Below are 24,308 nucleotides of genomic sequence, written 5' to 3' on the forward strand. Positions count from 1 at the left end.
GACTGGCTTAAAACGGCTGGTGGGCCAGAGCTAGCCTATGGGCTATAGTTTGCCCACCCGTCCCACTGCAAGCAAGAGCTGAAGGTTCAAGTCTTTATTCTGCAGGTTGAAGTCATATGTAAGATCAGCTCTTTCCTTGTCTGAAGCTAGGAATTCCTTTAGTGGAAAAAGCAGGTAAATAGAACCGACGTAGGGGGTTATGTTACAGAAACTAAATCAAATTGTGTACAAGGGTGTTGCCTTTTATACCATGTGGGCATATGGCCATATGTTTTTATGTGAACAGCAGCTATATGCTGATCCCTAGTGCCATCTCAGATCTTGCTGATTCTCTATACAAATACCCTTGGATAGAGATGTATACTGCTATAAACACAATAAGTCCTATCAGCTGCATAAATAAAAACAGCTAGCTACTTTGAACTTAAGCATGACTGGTGTCATTCTGTGTTTGTAAAATTATGTATGAGGCCCTGCACATTGCTGTTACAGTTACTACAGCACATCAATGAGAATTTGAAAAGCTCAGCTACAGGAAGCACCCATTTTTCCAATCAGCAGTAGTACATAAATCCTACACTGATTTAGACAGTGGAGCTCTCTCATGTGACTAAACTGCTAATATAGACCATCTCGACTACTTCTAGAAATATAATTGACAAGTGCTGATAGCCCCTGTGCATTTCATCTGAATACAGTCTGGAGATTTTAGAACCAATGGATTCTGAATAGGGACTTGTTTGATATAATCCCCCTTCAGAAAACTTATGACTTTACTGTAGGCTGCTGTAATCCGAAACAGTCCTAGCTTTGAGAGAGTAACTGAGCTAAGAAAGGACCTAAAACATAGGATAGGGAAACCTCTGCTACCTGAAGCTGGAACAGTAACACTAATGTTTTACAGGTTTATTATTTTAACTTGGTGCTGGAATAAAATCTAAAGAGATCACTGTCAGAATAGCCCCTGTAGTTACTCTACAGACTAAAATACAAATAGAACAGATCTTAAGGTGGAAGAGTACACTTGACAGTATGGGGAGAGGAAAAAAATATAGGTCCCTATTAAAAATACAGGACATAAGTTCCCTTAGCCTGCTAGTGTAAGTGGCAGGTAAACCTAACTTCTCCACTCCTTCTAAAGGTACTGTGAATTACAGAGAGGAAGGGGGAAGTCGCAGGGCCTCTATGCACTGTTTGAGGCAGGGTCATGTACTTGGTTTGTGGAAAAGAAAAAGCTGAGTTCTGGCTATAATGGCCCCTCTGGGTACTTATTCTGGTGGAAGTGCTTTTTCCAGTTTAGCTTATCATTTTGGCAAGTGTTTCAGCTAAACTGACATTACTTACCCGATTAAGTGTGTTCATCACAAGGAATTATAGTTGTAAAAAGCTTTTTCTAGTAGACTAACTTATAGACATACCATGCCTTATCCTATTTGAGTTTTTGCTACTTAGCCATACTTATGCTAGGTGGTAAGACAGGCAAACAAAGCTGGTGCTCAAGTAAATGATTAATGAAAAGCTTGTTTTGTGTAGCAGTATGTTTGCCTAGAATCCATTATACTTCTGGACATTGTTGAGGAGGTAAAAACATAGTATTACTATACTAAACAGTCTAACGGCTTGTTTAAACTAAACCTTAAAGCCCTAGCCTGAACTGCCTAGCAACAGAGGAATAAACTTTGAAAAGTTAACATGGAGACACTAAAGCAAGTTAGTTCTGAGATTGGCTACTGGACATAACACAGCCTCAGCTCAACATTTAGTTCTGGGCTGGCATACAGAACAAAGATTTATAGACTTATAACAGGCTTAATGATGAAAGGAGCATAAGACTGTACTTTTCAGACAGACTTCTGCTTGGACCTAAGATGTTTTTATTGTAGGAAACAAGCTAACTTTACCATATGAAAAATATTTACATAAGACACACTAAGCTGGTATTGCAAGAGTCTTACATAAAATAGTACTCTTGAACTTACTCTGCTTCCTGAGCGGTACTTCACTAAAGCTGTGGACCTTTATAGCAACTAAAAGATATGCACAGTCCATTTTCTCAGCTGCGTAACTAGGAAATGTTAAGTTACATATAAAGACTATGAATACTTAAATATGAATTGGTTACAAACATATGGGCAACACAGCAACTCAATTTGCTGAAGACAAAAAAAAAAAGAGGTAGTGGCTATTGAAGCCATGCAGTTTTCATTGTGAAAATTAACATTCCAGATGACTCATCCATTCAATTTCATTTTAAGATGTCTGGCATTGCACTCCTGTTCTGGGACTTTCATCTTCTTCATATACTTCTCTACTATTACGGCAAGTTTGCTCTCTTGGATCAAACTCTGTAAGTTCAACCTGATCCATGTCCTCTGTAATCATTACTTCTTCTCGTGGAGGAAGCAAAGCTTCTAATATAGGCAGTTTCTCCATGGGAAGCCACTGATGCTCTGGAAACATGACCTACAAATAAAAATGTTTTCCCTGTAAGTAATTCCTTGCCTTACATTTCCATTAAACATGAAGGTGAATAAGCAGTGAACTTACCATAAACTGTATAATTAAATAACCTTTGTCCAGTGGAGACTTGTAGATAGGCATCCCTTCATTAAGGATACATTTTAGAGCACCATGCTTTATCACTTCACCTGCACACAAAGAGGGATCTGGAATCAGTATACATTTTGGTATCTTTACATTTGGGTTTACAGCCATAAAAGCAAAGCTTTGTAACAGGAAACATTCCTGGGTTTATGAATTTCTCTTCACCATTGCTGCGAAAGCCCATACAAACACAAAGGGATGCTGACTGTACACAAAGTGTAATGAGAAAAAAATGAAGTCTGTTCTCCAGTCTTAAAAGTAACCCTTAAAGAACAGTAGGTGAAAATCCAAGGGGGGGTAGGGGTGGGTGTGTGTGTGTGTGTGTGTGTGGGGTTTAGTTGGTTTCTCTTTAAGGGATTTCTTGCAGAAAGTGTTTCAGCTGTATATGGACTCAGTAGCTTCCTGGTTCTTCACTCCAATTTTTAACTTCATAGATGTTTGACTCCCATTTTAGTTTTAGCAAAATTATAAAGCAATCAAAACCAGGATCTTATACTGCAAAGTGTCAAGCAACCTCATCTACAGGCAGTGCTATCCACTCCACCTGTAATAAAAGAAGCCAACAAGTTGGAGTTGGAAATAGAACGGGAGCAGGAACTCTGACAGAAGTAACTGAATCAGATCAGGGTTGACTAATTTCTAAAATCCCATTCCTGTAACAAATTCAGTGGAACCTTAAACAGTGAAGTTTGACTTTTGCCAACTAACAAGCAATTTCTAAAAGAACAAGCAAAATTCTGAAAGCCTACCTGGTCTAGAAGTTATAAAAAGGACTCTATTATCCAGTGTTTCAATAGTCCTTTTGAAGCCACATAAAGACTCAGAGAGGTGAATTTTCATTTTCATAATTAAATCATGTCCTCGTCTCTGAAAGACACTATGATCCTTCTGATCCAGCACAATTATAACATCACCAGGTTCCAGGTCAGGTTCCTGATCACCTTCTCCATGAAATACCAACTTTTGCCCATCTTTCATACCTATAAAGGGTAATTTAAATTAATAGGTTTACTCTATACCGGTTTTGTTAGATACCAATATTGTAACATGTTCTAAGAACTCATTTTAACAAAACTAAATTTCTGGGACAAATCTGTACACTTCAAAGATTTACACTAAATTTGAGATTGAGCTACTATTTTAAGTATTTTAAGTATTCTTACCTTTATCAATGTGAACTTCTATGATCTTTTTCTCTCTGACAACTTTACATCCATTGCAATTGTCACATCTGTCCTTTGGGTTTATTCGTTCACCTTGGCCTTTGCATTCTGAGCACATAGTTTGAATTTGCTGTACCATGCCAGGTCCAATCTGCTGAACAAGAACCTGCATTCCTCTTCCTTTGCACATGGGGCATTTTTCAATTGCTCCTTTCTTTCCACCATATCCTTGAGGCAGAAAGAAAATCTGAGGTCGACACCTTAGGGAAAGCTATTCCTTCAATACCATTCTGCAATAAGACTGCTTGAACCCTAGTTCTTAGCATTAAGAGGGAAGTACACTTAGGATGTACTGCATGTGAAATCAGACACATTTGGTACATTCCCAGTTGCACACACTTGATTTCACCCTCCCTTCACATTTTAGCAATTTTCAGTGAATGATCAGCATATTTATCATGTCTTGGAAATGTAGCCATTTGGCATTCCAGCAGCATTCTAAAACAAAGCTGTCTGCTAGAATTTTACATAATTGTCTAGCGTCTTAACACTTGAAGATTTATGCTAGTCAACAAGGTCAGACAATTACGTAAGCATATGATGTTTAATGCACATATAAAAGAAGATTTTAAGAACATACATGGTTGGTTGTTTAATGTTGTAGAGAAGCGACCATCTTAACATCCTGTATTTGAATTTTATTATTGCTCCTTCGGGAACTAAAATCTAGGTTCTATTCACTAATATATGATAAGGCTACTGTTTTACTTGAAAGGAATGGCCTTATTTGTTGATAAGTACAGTGTAAAAAAGGTTTTCAGACCGTTTCATTGATGGCTAGGTGCCATGATAATGATGGGCTCTACAGAGATTCGTGTAGCCACTCAGTGCTTCTTTCCCTTTGTCTGTACTTTAAAAAGCTGAATTTTATATGATCCACATTACTGAAGTTCATACCTTTACACTTCTCACAGATTACATTCTTTTGTAGTGCCAACTTCCTTGTAACTCCATTATATAAGTCTTCAAGAGAGACACTCAACTGATGCACAACATTCTTGCCTTCAAGGAAAAGAGTTTAGAAAAATTAAAGGCCAATACAAACATTATTAATGGCAATTTCTTATTATAGGGTCTCTAAACAGACTACTTGTTAGTATATGTTTAGGCTAACTGAGGAATCTCAGTTTGTTACAAATTTTAAAAAGCCAAATTCAATCCTGGTGTAAGCAAACGCAACTCCTGACAGCTTCCATGGAGTTGCATCCACTTACATGAGAACTTAATTTGGCCATAAATTAGGCAGCCATTATTAACCTCATTTTGTAGATTAACTGAGACAGCAAGACATTATTGGGGCATTGTAAACATGCGATCATGTCAATTTAGAAGCACTTTAATGCTAGAGCTGCCTTCATATTCCCTCACCAGTTTGTGGCATAATTTTAAAAAGTTTCTCTCCCCTATTACTAAACCCATAAAAATGGGGGATAGGCAGACAGTAAAACGACCTATACAGAAAGTGCCATCAAAAGCACAGCAAGAATTCTTAGTTTTTAAATTTTGTTCCCCCTACCCCCTCCAATCTTTTGTTTGTAGTGTTAGATGTTACATGTAATGCTTTGAAGTGTTATTTTCAAGTTGATAGTACCCTTTTAAGTAATCTGTCCAAGGTGTATCAGCAAGTCAGTTGCAGACCTAGAAATAGGTTCTGACTCCCAGTCCTCTGTTCTGGACACTAAATCGTCTCTCCTCTAGATTATCCATGACCCATTTAACATAATCTAGCCATGTCACTGATTTTTTTTTTTAGTATCAGCTACATGTTAGAAAATTATTTCTATAATCAATAGATCAGCTCATACTATACATGACCTATGCCGTTGCTATTAACAATATCCACACTAGATGCATTTTAATAAAAATAGCAATACTGCAGCACAGGTGTCTTACGCACTGGTTCATAGTAAGTTTCTAGAACTTCTCTTTAGAGCTATGTACCTCTTCTCTCTCTATTCATTCGGCCTCCACCACCAAAGAACATGTCAAAGATGTCCATGGGTGAAGAGAAGTTGCTGCCACCCAAGCCTCCTTCTTTAATAGCCTGCTCCCCACCCTGGTCATAGATGTCCCTTTTCTTTGGGTCCGACAGAACTTCATAAGCCTGGGATATGAGCTTAAACTAAAAAAGAGAAAGAGAAAAGCTCTGAGCAACTATGACCAAGAGCAAGAATAACCTAGAAGTGAATCTCAAGAAAATTTGAACTGCAACAAGATTTTTCTGCAGTACTTGTAATCCTTTTGTGGCAGAAAGCACTGTCAACAGAAAGTTAGTTAAAATGTACAGATACTACCTGTGTTTTTGCAGTGTTTTCCCCAACACATATTAAGTGATTTCTATGCTGCACTAAGAGATGGTAAATACAAGTTACAACAAAGTCACATCAAGCCTTCTCAACTGTCTGCCACCAACAGCTATACATTCTGTTTGGGTGTTGTTTGCTTCCATTAGTTTTATTACAGAACACTGAAGTGCCATTGATAACTACTTCACTCACCACTGACCTCCAACGATAGCAATGAAGGATTTTATATCCAGTTAAACCTGCAGGATTTAACTGTAATATTTTGGTCAAATTAGGTTTAACAAGCCTTTTATGACAAAAGGAAGAGGTACTTCACTGACATTAAGTGGTCAGAAAGTCAGTTTTATGTCTTGTCTAGAAGTGGACATATCCCTTGGTTTCAAGGGAAATTTTATTATATGAATCCAGATTTATAGTTCTCCTATTACTATGCAACAGGCTGAAGACAAAATGATGAACAACTGAACTTTTTTCTAGTTACCTGACTCATATGTCAGTTTTTTTGACTATTATTTTTATGATCTGTGTTCCTCATGATCTGCTGCTGTATATTGTTAGGGGGCTTATTCCTTCATCCGCTTACTTCCCTGGTCCTTCTCACATGAACAGAGAGCAACAATACCCGAAGTCCAAAGGTGCAAACAATTCAATGTTTATTGGGGTGAACTTCCAGCAAGCATGATTCCAGTTTCCTTCCTTAGTGCCCCCTTCCCAGCTCTGACACCACAGAGCCTTACACCTGTGTCCCTGTTCCCATTCCTGCCCTTAGCCAAACATTATTCCAATTTCCCCACCCCCATTCCCTGTTCCCATTTCCCCTTTTAGCAAAACATGAGTCCAATTCCCCCCCCCCACTTCCTGATTGACTGCAGACTATATAGTAAAACTTGAGTTCTGCTTAGCTATACCTTAACCAATCATTTTCCTGAAATTTAACTAACCAATCCTAACATATTGTAACATGATTATGTAACCAATTATATCCCACCACCTTACACCCAGCAAAATTAATTATACAGCAGACAGAAACAATCACAGAACCAGACAGAGATTATACAGACAAACAATAGCAAAGTGGGAACTATAATGACAAAACAATACAGAAGTGAGGATTTCACATCCCAGCTATTGATAAGTGTGTTCTTGCCAGACAGGATGCTATCAAACTAAGTTTCCTTTTACATTTTCTAGGCACTTCCCTTTCTCTGGAGAGGAGAGGCACTATCAGGACAGGACTGTATTCCTAACAGCCCAATAGCACCTTATTTCAATGTGACTAGTTTGGAATGTGAGGAGGTGACCGGTTGCTTCCCAGCTTATGGCTGCTTCTGTTGCTTAGCCAAAGGCCTTAGCCTAAGAACAGGGCCTCAGACTGTCACAGTAAGAGATCGACCTTACACTGGCAGATAGTGATTTTGATTCTTTCTTTTATACCTCTAACCAGCCAAGTGATAAGAATACACCTAAATTCTTAGAGTATAGGCCTTTACAGACAGGCCTGACTATCTATATCCTAACACGTCACCTGCAGTTCTTTTCCCCTGACCAAGACTCCACTGTAAGGCAGTTAGAGTTCCTAAGTAAAGAGGCTAATGTTGCATTCTTTTTGACACAAGGTTATTTTCTTAGAGAAAAGACTGTCTACACTGTTTCTGAAAGGGTTTTTAATACCTATGGAGCCAGAGGTCTTAGATTACAATGGTACGTGCATTAATAAAATAGCAAAATTCCAAAAATGGAAGACACAGCAGACCACATTACAGTAATTACATGCTAGACCCTGCTACTTCAATTTTTGTTCTGCACACTGCTCTTTAAGACTAGAGATACTGATTTCACTTATGCCCTTTTTTAAAGCAATTTCCAGAAGCTTCACTAAATTCATAAACCTACCACTCAAAGTACAGCTAGTTTTCTGAGCATGTAACTACACTGCTCTTGTCATCTCATCAAATGATGTTTGAGAAAGGCGCTTTCCTTCTGACCATCCACAAAAAAAATTCCATTGTAGTTAATTCCACATAGAGAGCTGACATGGCTCCCTCTGGACAATTAAGTCACACATCTCCATTGTCTTTTTTTGCTGTTGCCATCACAAGCACAGCTCCAACAATTGTAACAGTAGTGTAGTACAGCAATACTGGTAGCAGTGCTTTACTTATCATGCCATTTAGCACTGCATGACAGTGATTAAAGTGCTCATAGCCGTCATTTGAGTCTTGTTTACAGCAGAACTAACAATGATGAACTGAATTTCTTAGCAACAGGATAGCACCAAAAATTCTCATAAATCAGAAGAGACAAAAATGGTGTCAATCTACTTCTTCCACAAGCTTGTGACAGCTGAGCTAGCAATCCTCCCTCCCCCTTAAAGTTTATGAAAGCATATGAGATTATATGCTCCAAAGACATGAGCAAAAAAGTTAAGTCTCAAAAGGGTCTGGAAAATGCATTATGCTTAATTGGAAATACTCTTTACTGCAATAAGAACACTACATTCATTCGTTCAATATAGAACAGAGATAACAGAAGAGAACCAGAACTAAATAATCCTTCACTCTGCACTTGTCAGGGTGGATAAAAATCAATGATTCAATTAAAAAAATCAGATTTTTTAATTTAAATCTGATTTTTTTTTGATAAAATCCTTTTTGAGGAAAAAACCTATCTAAAGATAGTTCTAATTAAGATACATTATAGCTCAAAAATATCTCATCATGGAATAGGATTATAAATACTAATTCTATAGTATGAGACAATATATTCATGTAATGTTTAAGAAAAGTTTTGTAAATGAGTTCCAATAGTTTATGGATTAGGGACCCAATTTTACAGAGTTCTAGGGGCTTCTGTATAGATTATTTAGGTTAATCTTTCTATCTACCCAATGGGACTCAGTGCTCAGTCTAGAAGATACCATCAGAGATGCTTAGTTTTGCAGTTCTCAAAATGTGGATTGGTATCTCCAGAGATAACATGCTTGTTAACAGCAAATATGTTTTAAAATAAGTAAATAATAGATAACAGTGAGAAATAACAGACCTCAACCCCATTGTCCCTCTGCAAATTTGTGTACAGAGATTCAATCCCTAACCTCTCTCTAAAAGTGCAAAGTTTCAAAAAGTTCAATGACTAGAAGATTGCTGGGAGCGGAATAGATCTGGACAAGGAGAAGAAGTCTGGAGATAAATGTGAGAAGGGAGGGACAGGCAGTAGAAACAAAAGTGAAACTATTTGAGCAGCATATTCCAGAAGTCTTGAGGTCTTTCTGAGTGTAGCCTTCATTGATTTGAGATCTAACGTATGGTTCTCTCACTAGAAAGGAAAACCTGTAATGGCAGCAGGCTGTAAGAGAGACCCAGTTTGGGAATAAGAACCATTCAAGAAATATATGTTTCCTGATGATGTTTTAAAGAAAGTCACACCAGTGAACTGGAAGTCACTTAAGCACTTGGATTCAGAGACTGTTGAAGTGATAATCTCACTTTTAGCTTCTTCTGCCGGTAGAAAGAATATTTTCTTCCTTTGGACTAATTCATTCCAAATTGAGAAACAGTTTGGGACCTGAAAAAGAAGGAAAGCTTGTTCTTCTTTTCCAGATTATGAACAAACAGGAAAATGAAGATGGAGTTAGCTGCAGAAGACAATATTTTAAGTTTCTCCTGTTGACCTGGCTGACGTATTCTATTTAATTTTTGGGTTTTTTTTTAGAATTTCATTTAACTATTTTAGTTAACAGTTTTAACAAAAACAAACCTGATTTTTAAAAACTTGAATATTTAACTAAATTCAAAAATTCATATGCTTGTTTTGTTAAAATATTATATGTTTGCTGTTGAAGAAAAAAATCCAAAATACATAACATTATTGTTTTAGTTAAATAAAACAACTTAAATGTCTGTCTGGTGATGTTCTCCTCCTAATACAGCATGGCAAGAAAATCCTCCAAATGTTAATGTAATTAACCTGTTGAATTGGAATGGAGATAGCTATGTATGAAGTCACTGGGAGGTGAACTACTTCAATTAGCTTTGGTAAATGAAATAATCAAACAACCATTCATTTTTTGATATAGTTGTAAAACTAATCTGAAAAGTTTTCAAAAGAAATCACTTTAAAAATGTATAATGTGTACCTTCTAAAAATGAAACCTGCATCTATCTCCAAGTTGTGAAGAATATGTATTAAGGTTGTAACAACCAACAAGAATGCACATTTATGTAGAAATCCATGATTAAATCGAGTCTTCCTGACCAGTGATTTAAATCAATTCCATTTAAACCAAATCTACCCTGGCACTTGTAGAAAGCATCTGCTATTTACAAGACCAATGGTCACTCATCTGCACATGACTAAATATAACTAACTTGCTTTTCATGGACCAATCAACAATCCTGATACCCAAGTGCTCCTAATTGCTCTTCTTTTGATACCATAGACATCAAGATACTGGGCAGTTGAGCCACGTTTAAAATGTAAGTGGCATTATTCATGGAACTCAAGGCAAGGTCCTAGACACAGCCAAGTAAGTGGTCCTGTGGAAAGATCTTAGTGTAGAAATGCAGAACCAGGTTAAAAAGCTAGTTTTCATGTGAGCCACAACCGTTTTGCTCATCCTAGAAGCTTGCCGAAAGCAGCACTTGTTATATGTCGAAACTGAAGCATGGTTTTCAAACGAGCTTTTAATTACGACTGGCTTTTCTGAACACAGCGTCGGAGGCCGTCCTCACGCGGCAAAGCCGCACCAGCTGGAACACCAGCAGCCAAGCAAGTCCCTTTGCAGCCGGCTGGCGATCGGAAGGCGCTAACGTGAGCGGTCCGGCCCCGGCCCGGCCGGCTGCTAGGGCAGAAGGGACAGCACCCGCCAACACCAAGGCTCTGGCGCGCCAGGGGAAAGCAAACCCCGCCCCGCACGGCAGGTGCTTTTTACACACCGCCCCCTCGCCCCGGGCTAAGCAGCGTCTCTCTTGCCGGGCCCTAGAACGATCAGGGAGACTTTACACCCCGCCTCCGGCTCTGCGAGACCCCGAGAGCCCCTGGGCAGGGGGGCCGAAGGGTTCATGGCTGCGGCAGGCCCCTCCCCCCACAGGCGGTTGAACCGTAGTGCCGCCGCAACGCCAGCCCGCGCGGTGCCCGCCGAGAGCCGGGCGCGCTCCATCACGTACCCGCTCGCCCTCGCTGGGGTTCTTGTCGGGGTGATACTTCAGCGCCAGCTTGCGGTAGGCGCGCTTGATCTCGTCCGAGGAGGCGCTGGGCTTCACCTGCAGGATGTCGTAGTATCCCGTTTCCTTCACCATGGCGCCCTGGGCGGGAGAGCGACACCAGCGTTAGGGGGCTGCGGGCCGGGGACCAGCGCTCCGTGACACGGCGCTGCCTCGCCCGGCCAGCGACCAGCCCCCACCCCGACCGGACGCCCGCACGGCGCTGCCCGGCCCCGGCTGGGGACTGCCGGGCAGCTGGTGCCTAGGGCACAGGACGCCGGCCGGGAGGCGATCGGCTCCCTCAGGTCAGGCACCGGCTGATCCTTCCAGCCCCCAGCAGACATGGGGGCATCCCTGACCCGGCGCCGCTGGGACCGGCCGCTCTTACCGCTATGGCACTCACGAGCCCCCGCACGCAACTGATTTAGTACTAGTTCGTAGCGCAGCGCCCGGCCAGCTCCGCAGCTTTTATAGCGGCAGCGCCGAACCTTCTGGAATGACGCCACCCTATGTCACAGTTCTGGAACGGTCTAGAATTCCTGCGCGTGACGTCACCGCCCAGCCCTTGTAGTAGGAGGAGCCGGGGCGGGACGCGCTTTGCAGCAGCCGCCTCCTGTTACTAGGCAACCGCTGCTGCTACCGGCGCTCACGGTACTGAAAGGGGCTTAGCTGTGCCCCCCCCCCCATACACCGCACATTCAACGCCCTTCCCCGGAGAAACACTGTACACGGCCACTTCCGCTCCTCCCAGCCCAGACTGACCACGCCAGACACTCCGGTACTCAAAAAGAAAAGGAGGACTTGTGGCACCTTAGAGACTAACCAATTTATTTGAGCATGAGCTTTCTTGAGCTACAGCTCACTTACACACAGTCCCAGCACACCCTTCTGCTTGCTTGCCCACCACACCCCGAGAAACCCGCAGCAAAGCCACTTCCAGTGTTTTCCTCCCCACAAGACAGCGCAGGCCTCCCCTCCACCTGAGACTTCCCCACCCACCTCCTCCTTCCACCTGCCCCAGGCTGCCTTCCCCTCCCAGATAATATGCTCCTGTCACACCCCCCACACACCGTCATGCCCTGCTGCTCTACACACACACACTAGGGGGGCCAGAGAGCAAGTGTGAAAAATCAGGACGGGGGGGCCGGGGGTAATAGGTGCCTATATAAGATAAAGCCCCAAATATCGGGACTATCCCTATAAAATTGGGACATCTGGTCACCCTAACACACACACTGTCACACCCCATACAGGACACACACCCCTACCTACCTACCTCTTTGCTTCAGTCTTCACGGCTGAGGACGTTAGGGAGATTCCCAAACCAGAGCTGTCCATTGTAGATGACAAATCTGAGGAATTGTCACAGACTGAAGTGTCATTAGAGGAGGTTTTGGAATTAATTGATAAATTTAACAGTAACAAGCCACCGGGACCAGATGGCATTCACCCAAGAGTTCTGAAAGAACTCAAATGTGAAATTGCGGAACTATTAACTGTAGTTTGTAACCTGTCCTTTAAATCAGCTTCTGTACCCAATGACTGGAAGATAACTAATGTAATGCCAATATTTAAAAAGGGCTCTAGAGGTGATCCCGGCAATTACAGACCGATAAGTCCAACATCAGTACCGGGCAAATTAGTTGAAACAATAGTAAAGGATAAAATGGTCAGACACATAGAAGAACATAAATTGTTGGGCAGAAGTCAACATGGTTTCTGTAAAGGGAAATCTATTAGAGTTCTTTGAAGGGGTCAACAAACATGTGGACAAGGAGGATTCAGTGGACATAGTATACGTAGATTTCCAGAAAGCCTTTGACAAGTTCCCAAACCAAAGGCTCTTACGTAAATTAAGTTGTCATGGGATAAGAGGGAAGATCCTTTCATGGATTGAGAACTGGTTAAAAGACAGAGAACAAAGTGTAGGAATAAATAGTAAATTTTCAGAATGGAGAGGGGTAACTAGTGGTGTTCCCCAAGGGTCAGTCCTAAGACCAATCCTATTCAATTTATTCATACATAATCTGGAGAAAGGGGTAAACAGTGAGGTGGCAAAGTTTGCAGACAATACCAAACTGCTCAAGATAGTTAAGACCAAAGCAGACTGTGAAGAACTTAAAAAGATTTCACAAAACTAAATGATTGGGCAACAAAATGGCAAATGAAATGTAATGTGGATAAATGTAAAGTAATGCACATTGGAAAAAAATAACCCCAGCTATACATACAATATGATGGGGGCTAATTTAGCCACAACTAATCAGAAAAGAGATCTTGGAGTCATCATGGATAGTTCTCTGAAGACATTCACACAGTGTGCAGTGACAGTCAAAAAAGCAAACAGGATGTTAGGAATCATTTAAAAAGGGACAGAGAATAAGATAGAGAATATCTTATTGCCCTTATATAAATCTATGGTACACCCATATCTTTAATACTACATACAGATGTGGTCTCCTTATCTCAAAAAAGATATACTGACATTAGAAAAGGTTCAGAGAAGGGCAACTAAAATGATTAGGGGTTTGGAGCGGGTCCCCTATGAGGAGAGATTAAAGAGGCTAGGACTTTTCAGCTTGGAAAAGAGGAGACTAAGGGGGCCTATGATAGAGGTCTATAAAATCACGAGTGGGGTGGACAAAGTGAATAAGGAAAAGTTATTTTCTTGTTCCCATAATATAAGAACTAGGAGCCACCAAATGAAATTAATGGGCAGCAGGTTTAAAACAAATAAAAGGAAGTTCTTTTTCACTCAGCACACAGTCAACCTGTGGAACTCCTTGCCTGAGGAGGTTGTGAAGGCTAGGACTATAACAGGGTTTAAAAGAGAACAAGATAGATTAATGGGGTTAAATCCATTAATGGCTATTAGCCAGGATGAGTAAGGATTGGTGTCCCTAGCCTCTGTCAAAGGGTGGAGATGGATGGCAGGAAAGAGATCAATTGATCATTATCTGTTAGGTTCACTCCCTCTGGGGCACTTGGCATTGGCCAGTGTCGGCAGACAGGATACTGGGCTGGATGGACCTTTGGTCTGACCCAGTATGGCTGTTCTTATGTATCTCCAGGAAGCACTCCGCATCGGAGGCAACCCTTACCTGAGATATCCCTTTCTCTTCACATCAGAAGAAACACAACTCCTGACTCTTTCTGACAAACCCATGCCCAGTACGCTCCAAATTTCCTTCCCTGAGACACCCCAGGTTGCCCTCTCACCAGCAAAAAAAAATCCTCCAGCATCACAATGCCCTCTGTCTCAACACAATGTACTCCTGCTAATCCCTCAGACCACAACACAACCCCAATGCCACCCTACCCGAGACACACACTGCCGTTCCTCCAACATCCTTCCTCACCCACACATAACTCCCCACTGAGACACCTTTAGGTCACCCCCCTTCCCAAAGACATACCTGTCATTTCCCCCTCCAAAGCCTCCTTGACCTCAATGCAAAACACAACCCCCGCTGCTTCCTCATGAACCATTTCACACCTTTTTCTGAGACAACCCCTGGGGTGCTCCCCGAAACACACTCAACACTGCCTTTTTCATGATTTATCCACATCATTGAGGTACTCCTCTGCATTCCTCACAGTGCCCCCTGTGGCTTCTTCCCTGCCCTCCCATGTCACCTACCCCCTCAGGTCATTATACCACTGCCCTGACACTGACCTCTCATACTGCCAGGAGTCGATCTCCCACCTGCTACATCAATACCCCACTTCTGTCACTATCCCACTTCCACCAACTGCATTGTCCATCCACCTCTAACCTCGCCATCTCAACTGTGCCCACGACATCACCTTCTCCCCTCTGACATCACTCTCAATTCCACCGCTCTTCTGTGCCTCAGTTTTGTGATCTGTTTTGTGACTGGCTTTCTTCTGGCATCCACCCCTAAAAACAGGGTCACACGCTTCTCACGTGTAAATCCAAACACTGAATGTTGAGCTGCACTATTTATAGGTTAGTAGCAGCAGAAGGAACTGTGAAGAGGAGGAACTACTTCTAATTCCAAAGTTCCACCATTCAACAGTGAACTGTTCCTAGAGCAGTAATGGATGGAAAAAGAGGAGGTGAGCATGCAAAAAGGAGAGATGGGTGGGGGTGGGAGGGAGCTACCCCTTAAAAACACAATTAAAAAAAAAAGATACAGTGCACAAGACAGAGTTTTGATCCAGGAACAAAATAATCAACATAAAGATGAAGTTAATGGTTTCACAAAGCACATGGAATGTCTAGTAAAAAAATTCTCCTGATAATAATTCCCAATATATCATGATAAAAGGCAAGACATCTAGTGCTAAATTCATCCCTGTGGTTGTGCAGAGGGGGATGGAAAGTGGCTTCTACTCTAATTCTAGGGCTGCTGGGTGCCCTAGCCATGGCTAAACTGAGCCCTGGTTTTGGAGGAGCTGTGAAATAGCCAAGGTGCAGGATTGTCTGGGCTGCGACTCTTCCTGCTGAAACACCCTCCTCCACCTCCTACTCTGATCAACCTCTAGTTTGCCCTGAAATGTCCCTTGTGCCAGGGACTTCTTAGGGAGTGGCACAAAGCTGTTTGGGGTTATTCTGAACCAGGGAGTATTCACTGGTGGGGCCATGCAGCATCAGGGAATCAGCAAATCAGGTTCTTATGCCAAATTCTGCTCTCTGTTACACTGTTGTAAATTCAGAGGGCCTATACTGAAGTTGCTCGTGTAGAGCAGAATGTATAGTCATGAATGAATGTACATTAAAATATTTGAAAAATCACGGTCTTACCCAACTCTTCAAAACTTCAGGATTGTGAGTTTTGTAGAAGGGATGTTTGTGGAAACAGCATTGTTCAAGAGAATACTCACAGAAATTTGTAAACCTGAGTTTTCACACCAAAACCCTGCTTCTATGAGTTATGCTCAACCAACCAGGAAACAGGAGAATACCACATGACCTGTGTGTCCAATTGAAATTAACCAATACAGCTTGACTTTTGAATATCAAAAACTCACAACAAACTACTCATAAATGCTATACAGACTAAGCATTATTCATAGATATTACCTATGGTTTGGCCTGGATAGCATTGTAACCCCCCTTCCCACTTGGGCACTTCCTTGTAGGAGATGGCTATATATTTGATGCGGTAGTTGGCGCACCTGTCTGAGGATAAATTGTCTTGGAGTTAAGGCACAAAACTTGTAGTCAGTAGATCTGGGCCCTGTTTCTGATCCTTTGTACGCTTGGCCTGCTCTATGCAAACTTAGGAATTCTCCCTGTAAGATGTTGGTGGCACTTGATCAAATCCACCCCGCACTGTCTAGGCAGGAGTGGTTAAACAAAGAAATGTGTGTTTACCTCAATTTACATATAAGTAGTAAACAGGCTCCTTGAGACAATCGGGAGACAAGGCAAATCAGCATTTCAGCATACACAGAGGAGAAGAAAGAGCATGGGGCCATCTTCACCACCTTCTTTACCGTTTGAATAAACTTAGGCCTTGTCTACACTGGTAAGTTTCTGTGCAGTAAAGCAGCTTTATGCGCTGTAACTCCCGAGGTGTACACACTGCCAAGCCACTTAGTGCGCAGAAACTGTGCAGTTGTAGCGCTTTAAAAAACCCACTGTGGTTGATTACAGCGCTGTGATTGGTCTGTGGGAGGTGTCCTATAATACCTGTTCTCACCTCTCTGGTCATCGGTTTGAACTCTACTGCCCTGCCCTCAGGTGACCAACCATCATCCCCACCCTGTAAATTCCTTTGGAAATTTGAAAGTCCCCTTCCTGTTTGCTTGGTGATACGTGCAGTGGTCTCAACGCATCTTTCCAGGTGGCCATGAATGCTCCACGCACCAGGCAATCCCCTGCTTGGAGCAATGCCGAGCTGCTGGACCTCATCAGCATTTGGGGAGAGGAGGCTGTCCAGTTCCAGCTGCGCTCCAGCTGTAGGAATTATGATACCGATGGAAAGATATCATGATGCATGACAGAAAGAGGCCATGACTGGGACACATTGCAATGTAGGTTCAAGTGAAGGAATCATAGAATATCAGGGTTGGAAGGGAACTCAGGAGGTCATCTAGTCCAACCTGCTGCTCAAAGCAGGACCAATCCCCAACTAAATCATCCCAGCCAGGGCTTTGTCAAGCCTGACCTTAAAAACCTCGAAGGAAGGAGATTCCACCACCTCCCTAGGTAACCCATTCCAGTGCTTCACCACCCTCCTAGTGAAAATTTTTTCCTAATATCCAACCTAAACCTCCCCCACTGCAACTTGAGACCATTACTCCTTGTTCTGTCATCTGCTACCACTGAGAACAGATCCATCCTCTTTGGAACCCCCTTTAAAGTAGATGAAAGCAGCTATCAGATACCCCCTCATTCTTCTCTTCTGCAGACTAAATAATCCCAGTTCCCTCAGCGTCTCCTCATAAATCATGTGCTCCAGCCCCCTAACCATTTTTGTTGCCCTCCGCTGGTTGCTTTCCAATTTTTCCACATCCTTCTTGTAGTGTGGGGCCCAAAACTGGACACGGTACTCCAGATGAGGCCTCACCAATGCCAAATAGAGGGGAACAATCATGTCCCTCGCTCTGCTGGCAATGCTCCTGCTTATACAGCCCAAAATGCCATTAGCATTCTTGGCAACAAGAGCACGCTGTTGACTCATATCCAGCTTCTCATCCACTGTAACCCCTAGATCCTTTTCTGAAGAACTGCTGCCTAGCCACTCAGTCCCTAGTCTGTAACAGTGCATGGGATTCTTCCATCCTAAGTGCAGGACTCTGCACTTGTCCTTGTTGAACCTCATCAGATTTCTTTTGGCCCAATTCTCTAATTTGTCTAGGTCCCTCTGTATCCTATCCCTACCCTCCAGCATATCTACCACTCCTCCCAGTTTAGTGTCACCTGAAAACTTGCTGAGGGTTCAGTCCACGTCATCCTCCCGGTCATTAATGAAGATATTGAACAAAACCGGCCCCAGGACCGACCCCATGGGCACTCCACTTGATACCGGCTGCCAACTAGACATGGAGCCATTGATCACTACCCATTGAGCCCGACAATCTAGCGAGCTTTCTGTCCATCTTATAGTCCATTCATCCAGCCCATACTTCTTTAACTTGCTGGCAAGAATACTGTGGGAGACCATATCAAAAGCTTTGCTAAAGTCAAGGAATAACACATCCACTGCTTTCCCCGCATACACAGAGCCAGTTATCTCGTCATAGAAGGCAATTAGGTTAGTCAGGCATGACTTGCCCTTGGTGAATCCATGCTGACTGTTCCTGATCACTTTCCTCTAAGTGCTTCAGAATTGATTCTTTGAGGACCTGCTCCATGATTTTTCCAGGGACTGAGGTGAGGCTGACTGGCCTGTAGTTCCCTGGATTCTCCTTCTTCCCTTTTTAAAAGATGGGCAGTACTTTAGCCTTTTTCCAGTCATCCAGGACCTCCCCCAATCGCCATGAGTTTTCAAAGATAATGGACAATGGCTCTGCGATCACATCCACCAACTCCTTTAGAACCCTCAGATGCAGCGCATCCGGCCCCATGGACTTGTGCTCGTCCAGCTTTTCTAAATAGTCCTGAACCACTTCTTTCTCCACAGAGGGCTGGTCACCTCCTCCCCATGCTGTGCTGCCCAGTGCAGTAGTCTGGGAGCTGACCTTGTTTGTAAAGACAGAGACGAAAAAAGCATTGAGTACATTAGCTTTTTCCACATCCTCTGTCACTAAGTTGCCTCCCTCATTCAGTAAGGAGCTCACACTTTCCTTGACTTTCTTCTTGTTGCTAACATATCTGAAGAAACCCTTCTTGTTACTCTTAACATCCCTTGCTAGCTGCAACTCTAAGTGTGATTTGGCCTTCCTGATTTCACTCCTGCATGTGTGAGCAATATTTTTACACTCCTCTCTGGTCATTTGTCCAACCTCCCCTTCTTGTAAGCTTCTTTTTTGTGTTTCCACTATCGGAGATTGACTAAGCGCAAACAGGAGAGGAGGCCCCTGGTAAGTGGATCTGATTTTGGGAATCGCTGAAGTGAGTTGTTGGGGGTAGGAAGGTTGCAGAAAACAGGCTTGTCTCCCACCGTATGCCTAGTCTGAGTGGCAGAACAGGCTGTTGATTGACTCCCTCACTTCACGGGAATCTCCCTCAGAGATCTCTAGGATACTCTCATGTAGATACTGGGCAATCTGTTGCCACATGTTCTTCAGCAGAACTGCTTTGTTTTTTGCCCCATTAGTGGTAACTTTCCCACACCACTGTGCTGGGCTCATTGCTGCACATAGGTGAGCCCCATAGGGGCCAGGGCGGAGGCCACAGGCTTGGAGAAGACCCTCCCTTGATTCCCTGCTCATCGTCAGCAGCGAGATATCTTCCATAATGATCACATCCTGTGGAAAGTATGGGGACAGGAATGATTGTCAGGCCCCCACTACAGTGCTGGCTCTCCCCAAGAGCCACATGCCCAGTGTACAGCAGCAGGGTCCAGAAAGAGTGATTTACCTTGCTCCTGCGGCTACTCACCATTTTGGGGGTCTTGTGGCTCATGTGCGCTTGCCTGGAGTCAGCCAGTTAGTGACAGGTATATGAATACTGGCTGTGTTTTAAAGCACTGAATCAGTGTTGTCTGTGTTGCAAACAATACTGTTTCTGTAAAATGTTGCATTTAAACTTCACAGAGATTACTTTGGGAGCCCAGCCTCCCTCCCTCCCTCATACAATTATGCTAAATCCCCTTATTGCATCATGTGTACCAATCACCTCCTAGCATTACAAGCACTGCAATCCCGAGCATAGCAACAAATATTAGTGGCTTTCAGCTTCAAATTGCTGCCTCAAGGCATCCCTGATCCTTATGGCCCCGTACTGTGCCCCTCTAATAGCCCTGGTCTCTGGCTGTTGAAACTCAGCCTCTAGGCGCTGAGCTTCTGCAGTCCAGCCCTGAGTGAAGCTTTCACCCTTCCCTTCACAAATATTGTGGAGCATACAGTACACAACTATAAGCATAGGAATATTGTCATTGGCCAGGTCCAGCTTCCCATACAGACATCGCCAGCTGGCTTTTAAATGGCCAAAAACACACTCAACAGTCATTCTGCACTTGCTCAGTCTGTTGTTGAATCGCTCCTTGCTGCTGTCAAGTTGCCCCGTGTATGGCTTCATAAGCCACAGCATTAAGGGGTAGGCGGGCTTAGGATCACACTGGGCATTTTGACTTCCCCTACAGTGATCTTCTGGTCTGGGAAGAAAGTCCCAGCTTACAGATTCCTGAACAGGCGAATGTTCCGAAAGATGCGTGTATCATGCACCTTTCAAGACCAGCCTGCATTAATGTCTGTGAAACGCCCACGGTGATCCACAAGCACCTGGAGAACCATTGATAAATATCCCTTGCAATTAATGTACTTGGTGGCTAGGTGGTCTGGTGCTAGAATAGGAATATGCATGCTATCTATCACTCCTCCACATTAGGGAAGCCCGTTTGTGCAAAACAATCCACAATGTCATGCACGTTGCCCAGAACCATAGTCTTTCGGAGCAGGATGGAATGAATGGCACTGCACACTTCCATCAACACAAGTCCAACGGTCGACTTTCCCACTCTGACCTGGTCAGCGACCGATCGGTAGCAGTCTGGAGTAGCCAGCTTCCACAGTGCAATTGTCACACGCTTTTCCAATGACAGGGCAGCTCTCATTCTCATGTCCTTGCACCGCAGGGCTGGGGTGAGCTTATCACAATGTCACATGAATGTGGGTTTCCTCATCCAAAAGTCCTGCAGCCTCTGCTCATCATCCCAGACGTGCATCACATGTGATCCCACCACTCAGTGCTTGTTTCCTGAGCCCAAAAGTAATGTTCCACTGTGGTCAGCACCTCCATGAATGCCAGAAGCAATCTTGTGTCAAAGCTACTATGTGTGGCAAGATCAATGTCGGACTCCTCTTGCCTTTGTAGTTTAAGAAATAACTCCACTGCCACTTGTGACGTGTTAGTCAGAGCGAGCAGCATATTGGTCAACAGTTTGGGATCCATTCCTGCAGCCTGAAGAGGCAGGGCGTGCAGTATACAAACCATTGAAAGATGGTGCCAAATGTGGACAGAAGCACAGGGATTGCTGGGATGTGAAGCAATGCATCACAAGTCATTGGGATAGGACCCAGAATGCTCCACGACCCCCTCTGCCTTCCCACAAGTCTTAGCGGCAGAAGAGAAAGAGGTACTCTGTGGGATAGCTGCCCAGAGTGCACCACTCCGAATACCACTGCAAGTGCCGCAAGTGTGAACACGCTATTGCGCAGGCAGCTGACAGTGTGAACACACAACAGCAGTTTCCCTTCAGCGCTCTGTGAGTGACGCTGTAACTGCCGGCGCTGTAACTTTCCCTGTGTAGATCTCTCCTTAGCTTTGAGGGGTAATCCACAGAAAAACCCACTTCAAAGGTGACTGGAGTATAAAAGTGAGGCGGGGCAAAAACACCCCAGGTCATCTCTCCCTATTCACTTTTCTCTCTCTCTTCTCTTTCCCGTGCTCAGTGGTGAGTTGGAGCCGGTTTGCACCGGTTCGCACCTGTTCGCATGAACTGGTTGTTAAATTTTGAAGCAGTTTTAGAACCGGTTGTTTACCTGCTTCCCTGCAGGGGGCGCTGAGGCTTTGATGGGCTCCAGCCAGGAAGTGATGTAATTCCTCCTCCGGCCGCCGGGGGCGCTGCACTGCGGGAGCCATGTGGGCTGCCGCCTGGCCCTGGGCACGAGCCCTGTTGCTGCTGCTGCTCCCCTGGCCCTGGGGCTCCCGCTGCTGCCTGGTGGGTCCCCGGCTGCTCTGCTGGGCCTGGGCTGCGTCCTGCTGCTCGGGCTGCTCCGAGCCACTCTCCCCGTGAGTACCCACCACCCTGCCCGCAGCCAGCCCCTGTCTCCAGCCACCCCCTGCACCCCCTGCCCGCAGCCACCCCAGCACCCCCTGCCTGCAGCCATCCCCCGTCTCCAGCCACCCCCTGCCCTGCCTCCAGCCACCCCAGCACCCCCTGCCCGCAGCCAGCCCCCATCTCCAGCCACCCCCGCACCCCCTGCCCTGTATCAAGCCATCCCTGCCGCACCCCCTGCCCTGTATCCAGCCAACCCCTGCTGCATGCACCCCCTGCCCTTCTGCAACCAGCCCTGCACCCCCCGCCCGCAGCCAGCCCCCGTCTCCAGCCAGCCCCTGCACCCCCTGCCCGCAGCCAGCCCCTGCCTCCAGCCACCCCCGCACCCCCTGCCTGTATCCAGCCAATCCCTGCTGCACGCACCCCTGCCCTGCTGCAGCCAGCCCTGCACCCCCTGCCCGCAACCAGCTCCCATCTCCAGCCGCCCCCGCACCCCCTGCTCACAGCCAGCCCCCGTCTCCAGCCAGCCCCGCACCCGCTGCCCTAACTCCAGCCAACCCCTGCCACACTCACCCCTGCCCTGTCTCCAGCCAGCCCCTGCCGCACTCCCTGCCGTGCCCGCAGCCAGCCCCTGCCGCACCCCCTGCCCGAAGCTAGCCAGCCCCACACCTCCCCGTCTCCAGCCAACCCCTGCTGCACCCTCCTTCAGCCCTGCCCGAAGCCAGCCAGCCCCATACCCCCTGTCTCCAGCCAGCCCCGCACTCCCCTGCCCTGCCTCCAGCCAGCCCCTACCTCCAGTCAGCCCCTGCCCTGCCCACAGCCAGCCCCGCACCCCCTGCCTCCAGCTAGCCCTGGCCCACGCCCCTGTCTGCAGCTGGCCCAACGTCCACTGGTGCCCTGCAGTTCCCAGGGCAGTAACCCTGCACACCTGCTTCAATGAGGGGGGCAGGGAACAGCTGGGCCCCACACATGTGCACACCCTAGGGTGACCAGACAGCAAGTGTGAAAAATCAGGACAGGGGGTGGGGGTAATAGGTAATTTAAGGTAAGATAAAAATAAGGTAATATGGTAACCCTACTGGTAGAAAAAATACATACTGGGGCACATCCCTTAAACCAGAACTTTTTATAGGGAACTGGTTGTTAAGATTTTGGCAGCTCATCACTGCTCGTGCTCTCTCTTTCATCTAAAAAGACAAAGGGACCAGCCCTTGGGCTTTGGGAGAGATCCTGATCTGAAATCTGGTCAGCAGTGTGGCCACAGAGGGGAACACTGCAACAGGGGTAAAGTTTGGAGGACACTGCTCCTCACCATTTTACTGGGATTGTTTTCTGTTCGGCTGGCTGGATGTGCTGCATAGTCTTTTGATGAGTATTGTAATTGGAAAGTATCCCAGTGCACTGCTGGAAAGGGGGAACTACTCTAACATACCTCACTGATTTAGGTGCCCTTTATTTTAACAAAGGATGCTCTTAAGTGCACTTTGCGTAAGACATGCCTCCTATTTGACCAATCATGCTCATGTCTGGATTTATGCCTGATTTTGAACTCAGTTACACCAATTTAAATCCAGAGTGTCTTCATTAAAGTAAACAGAGGTAATCTGGATTTACACTGGTGGTAACAAACAGAATCTAGCCCAGAATCTCCCTTCTTAAACCTTCATAACAAAGGCCATTTACACTGTTGCAAGATGTCTGAATGCCTAATCTTTAGCGATGTTGGACACCTGCAACTCCCATTGACTTCAGTGGGACTTGCTGATGCTCAGCATTTCTGAAAATCAGGCATTTGCTATAATAATGTACAGACTCAGTTATGCTTTTTAAGATTCTTTTTACACAAGTACAGTATTTGGAATAATAGATTTTAAGGCTAGAAGGGACAACTCTGATCATCTAGTTTGAGTATTGTGGTCTTTGAGGGTAAATGAAGGAGGGAATGGTATTGAGAGAGTCTGTTAATTAATGTAAATTATTTGCACTTTAAGAGTATACATATTTTTTAAGAATGTTAAGATCTTTAATTTTAATTTTTTTAAAAAAAAGTTTTGCAGTTTGTTTTTAGGGTAGGGATGCAGACATTCTTTGTCTGGCAACACTAGAGAGAATAAATTTACA

The 24,308-nt window shown here is 44.6% G+C and overlaps 1 protein-coding gene across 1 annotated transcript; it reads right to left on the minus strand.

The window, feature by feature from the left end:
- Positions 1 to 1,851: 1,851 nt before the first annotated feature.
- DNAJA4 (DnaJ heat shock protein family (Hsp40) member A4) lies at positions 1,852 to 11,880 on the minus strand. The gene is made up of 8 exons (XM_048865672.2): positions 11,723 to 11,880; positions 11,299 to 11,436; positions 5,769 to 5,949; positions 4,725 to 4,829; positions 3,768 to 3,995; positions 3,354 to 3,584; positions 2,548 to 2,648; positions 1,852 to 2,463 (listed from the first exon to the last, which is right to left on the minus strand). Exons 2-8 carry the CDS (start codon positions 11,428 to 11,430, stop codon positions 2,251 to 2,253), a joined length of 1,191 nt encoding a protein of 396 aa, XP_048721629.1. The 5' UTR covers positions 11,431 to 11,436; positions 11,723 to 11,880; the 3' UTR covers positions 1,852 to 2,250.
- Positions 11,881 to 24,308: the final 12,428 nt, after the last annotated feature.

This window comes from Caretta caretta, chromosome 10 (assembly GCF_965140235.1).
Source record: "Caretta caretta isolate rCarCar2 chromosome 10, rCarCar1.hap1, whole genome shotgun sequence".
NCBI lineage: Eukaryota > Metazoa > Chordata > Testudines > Cheloniidae > Caretta > Caretta caretta.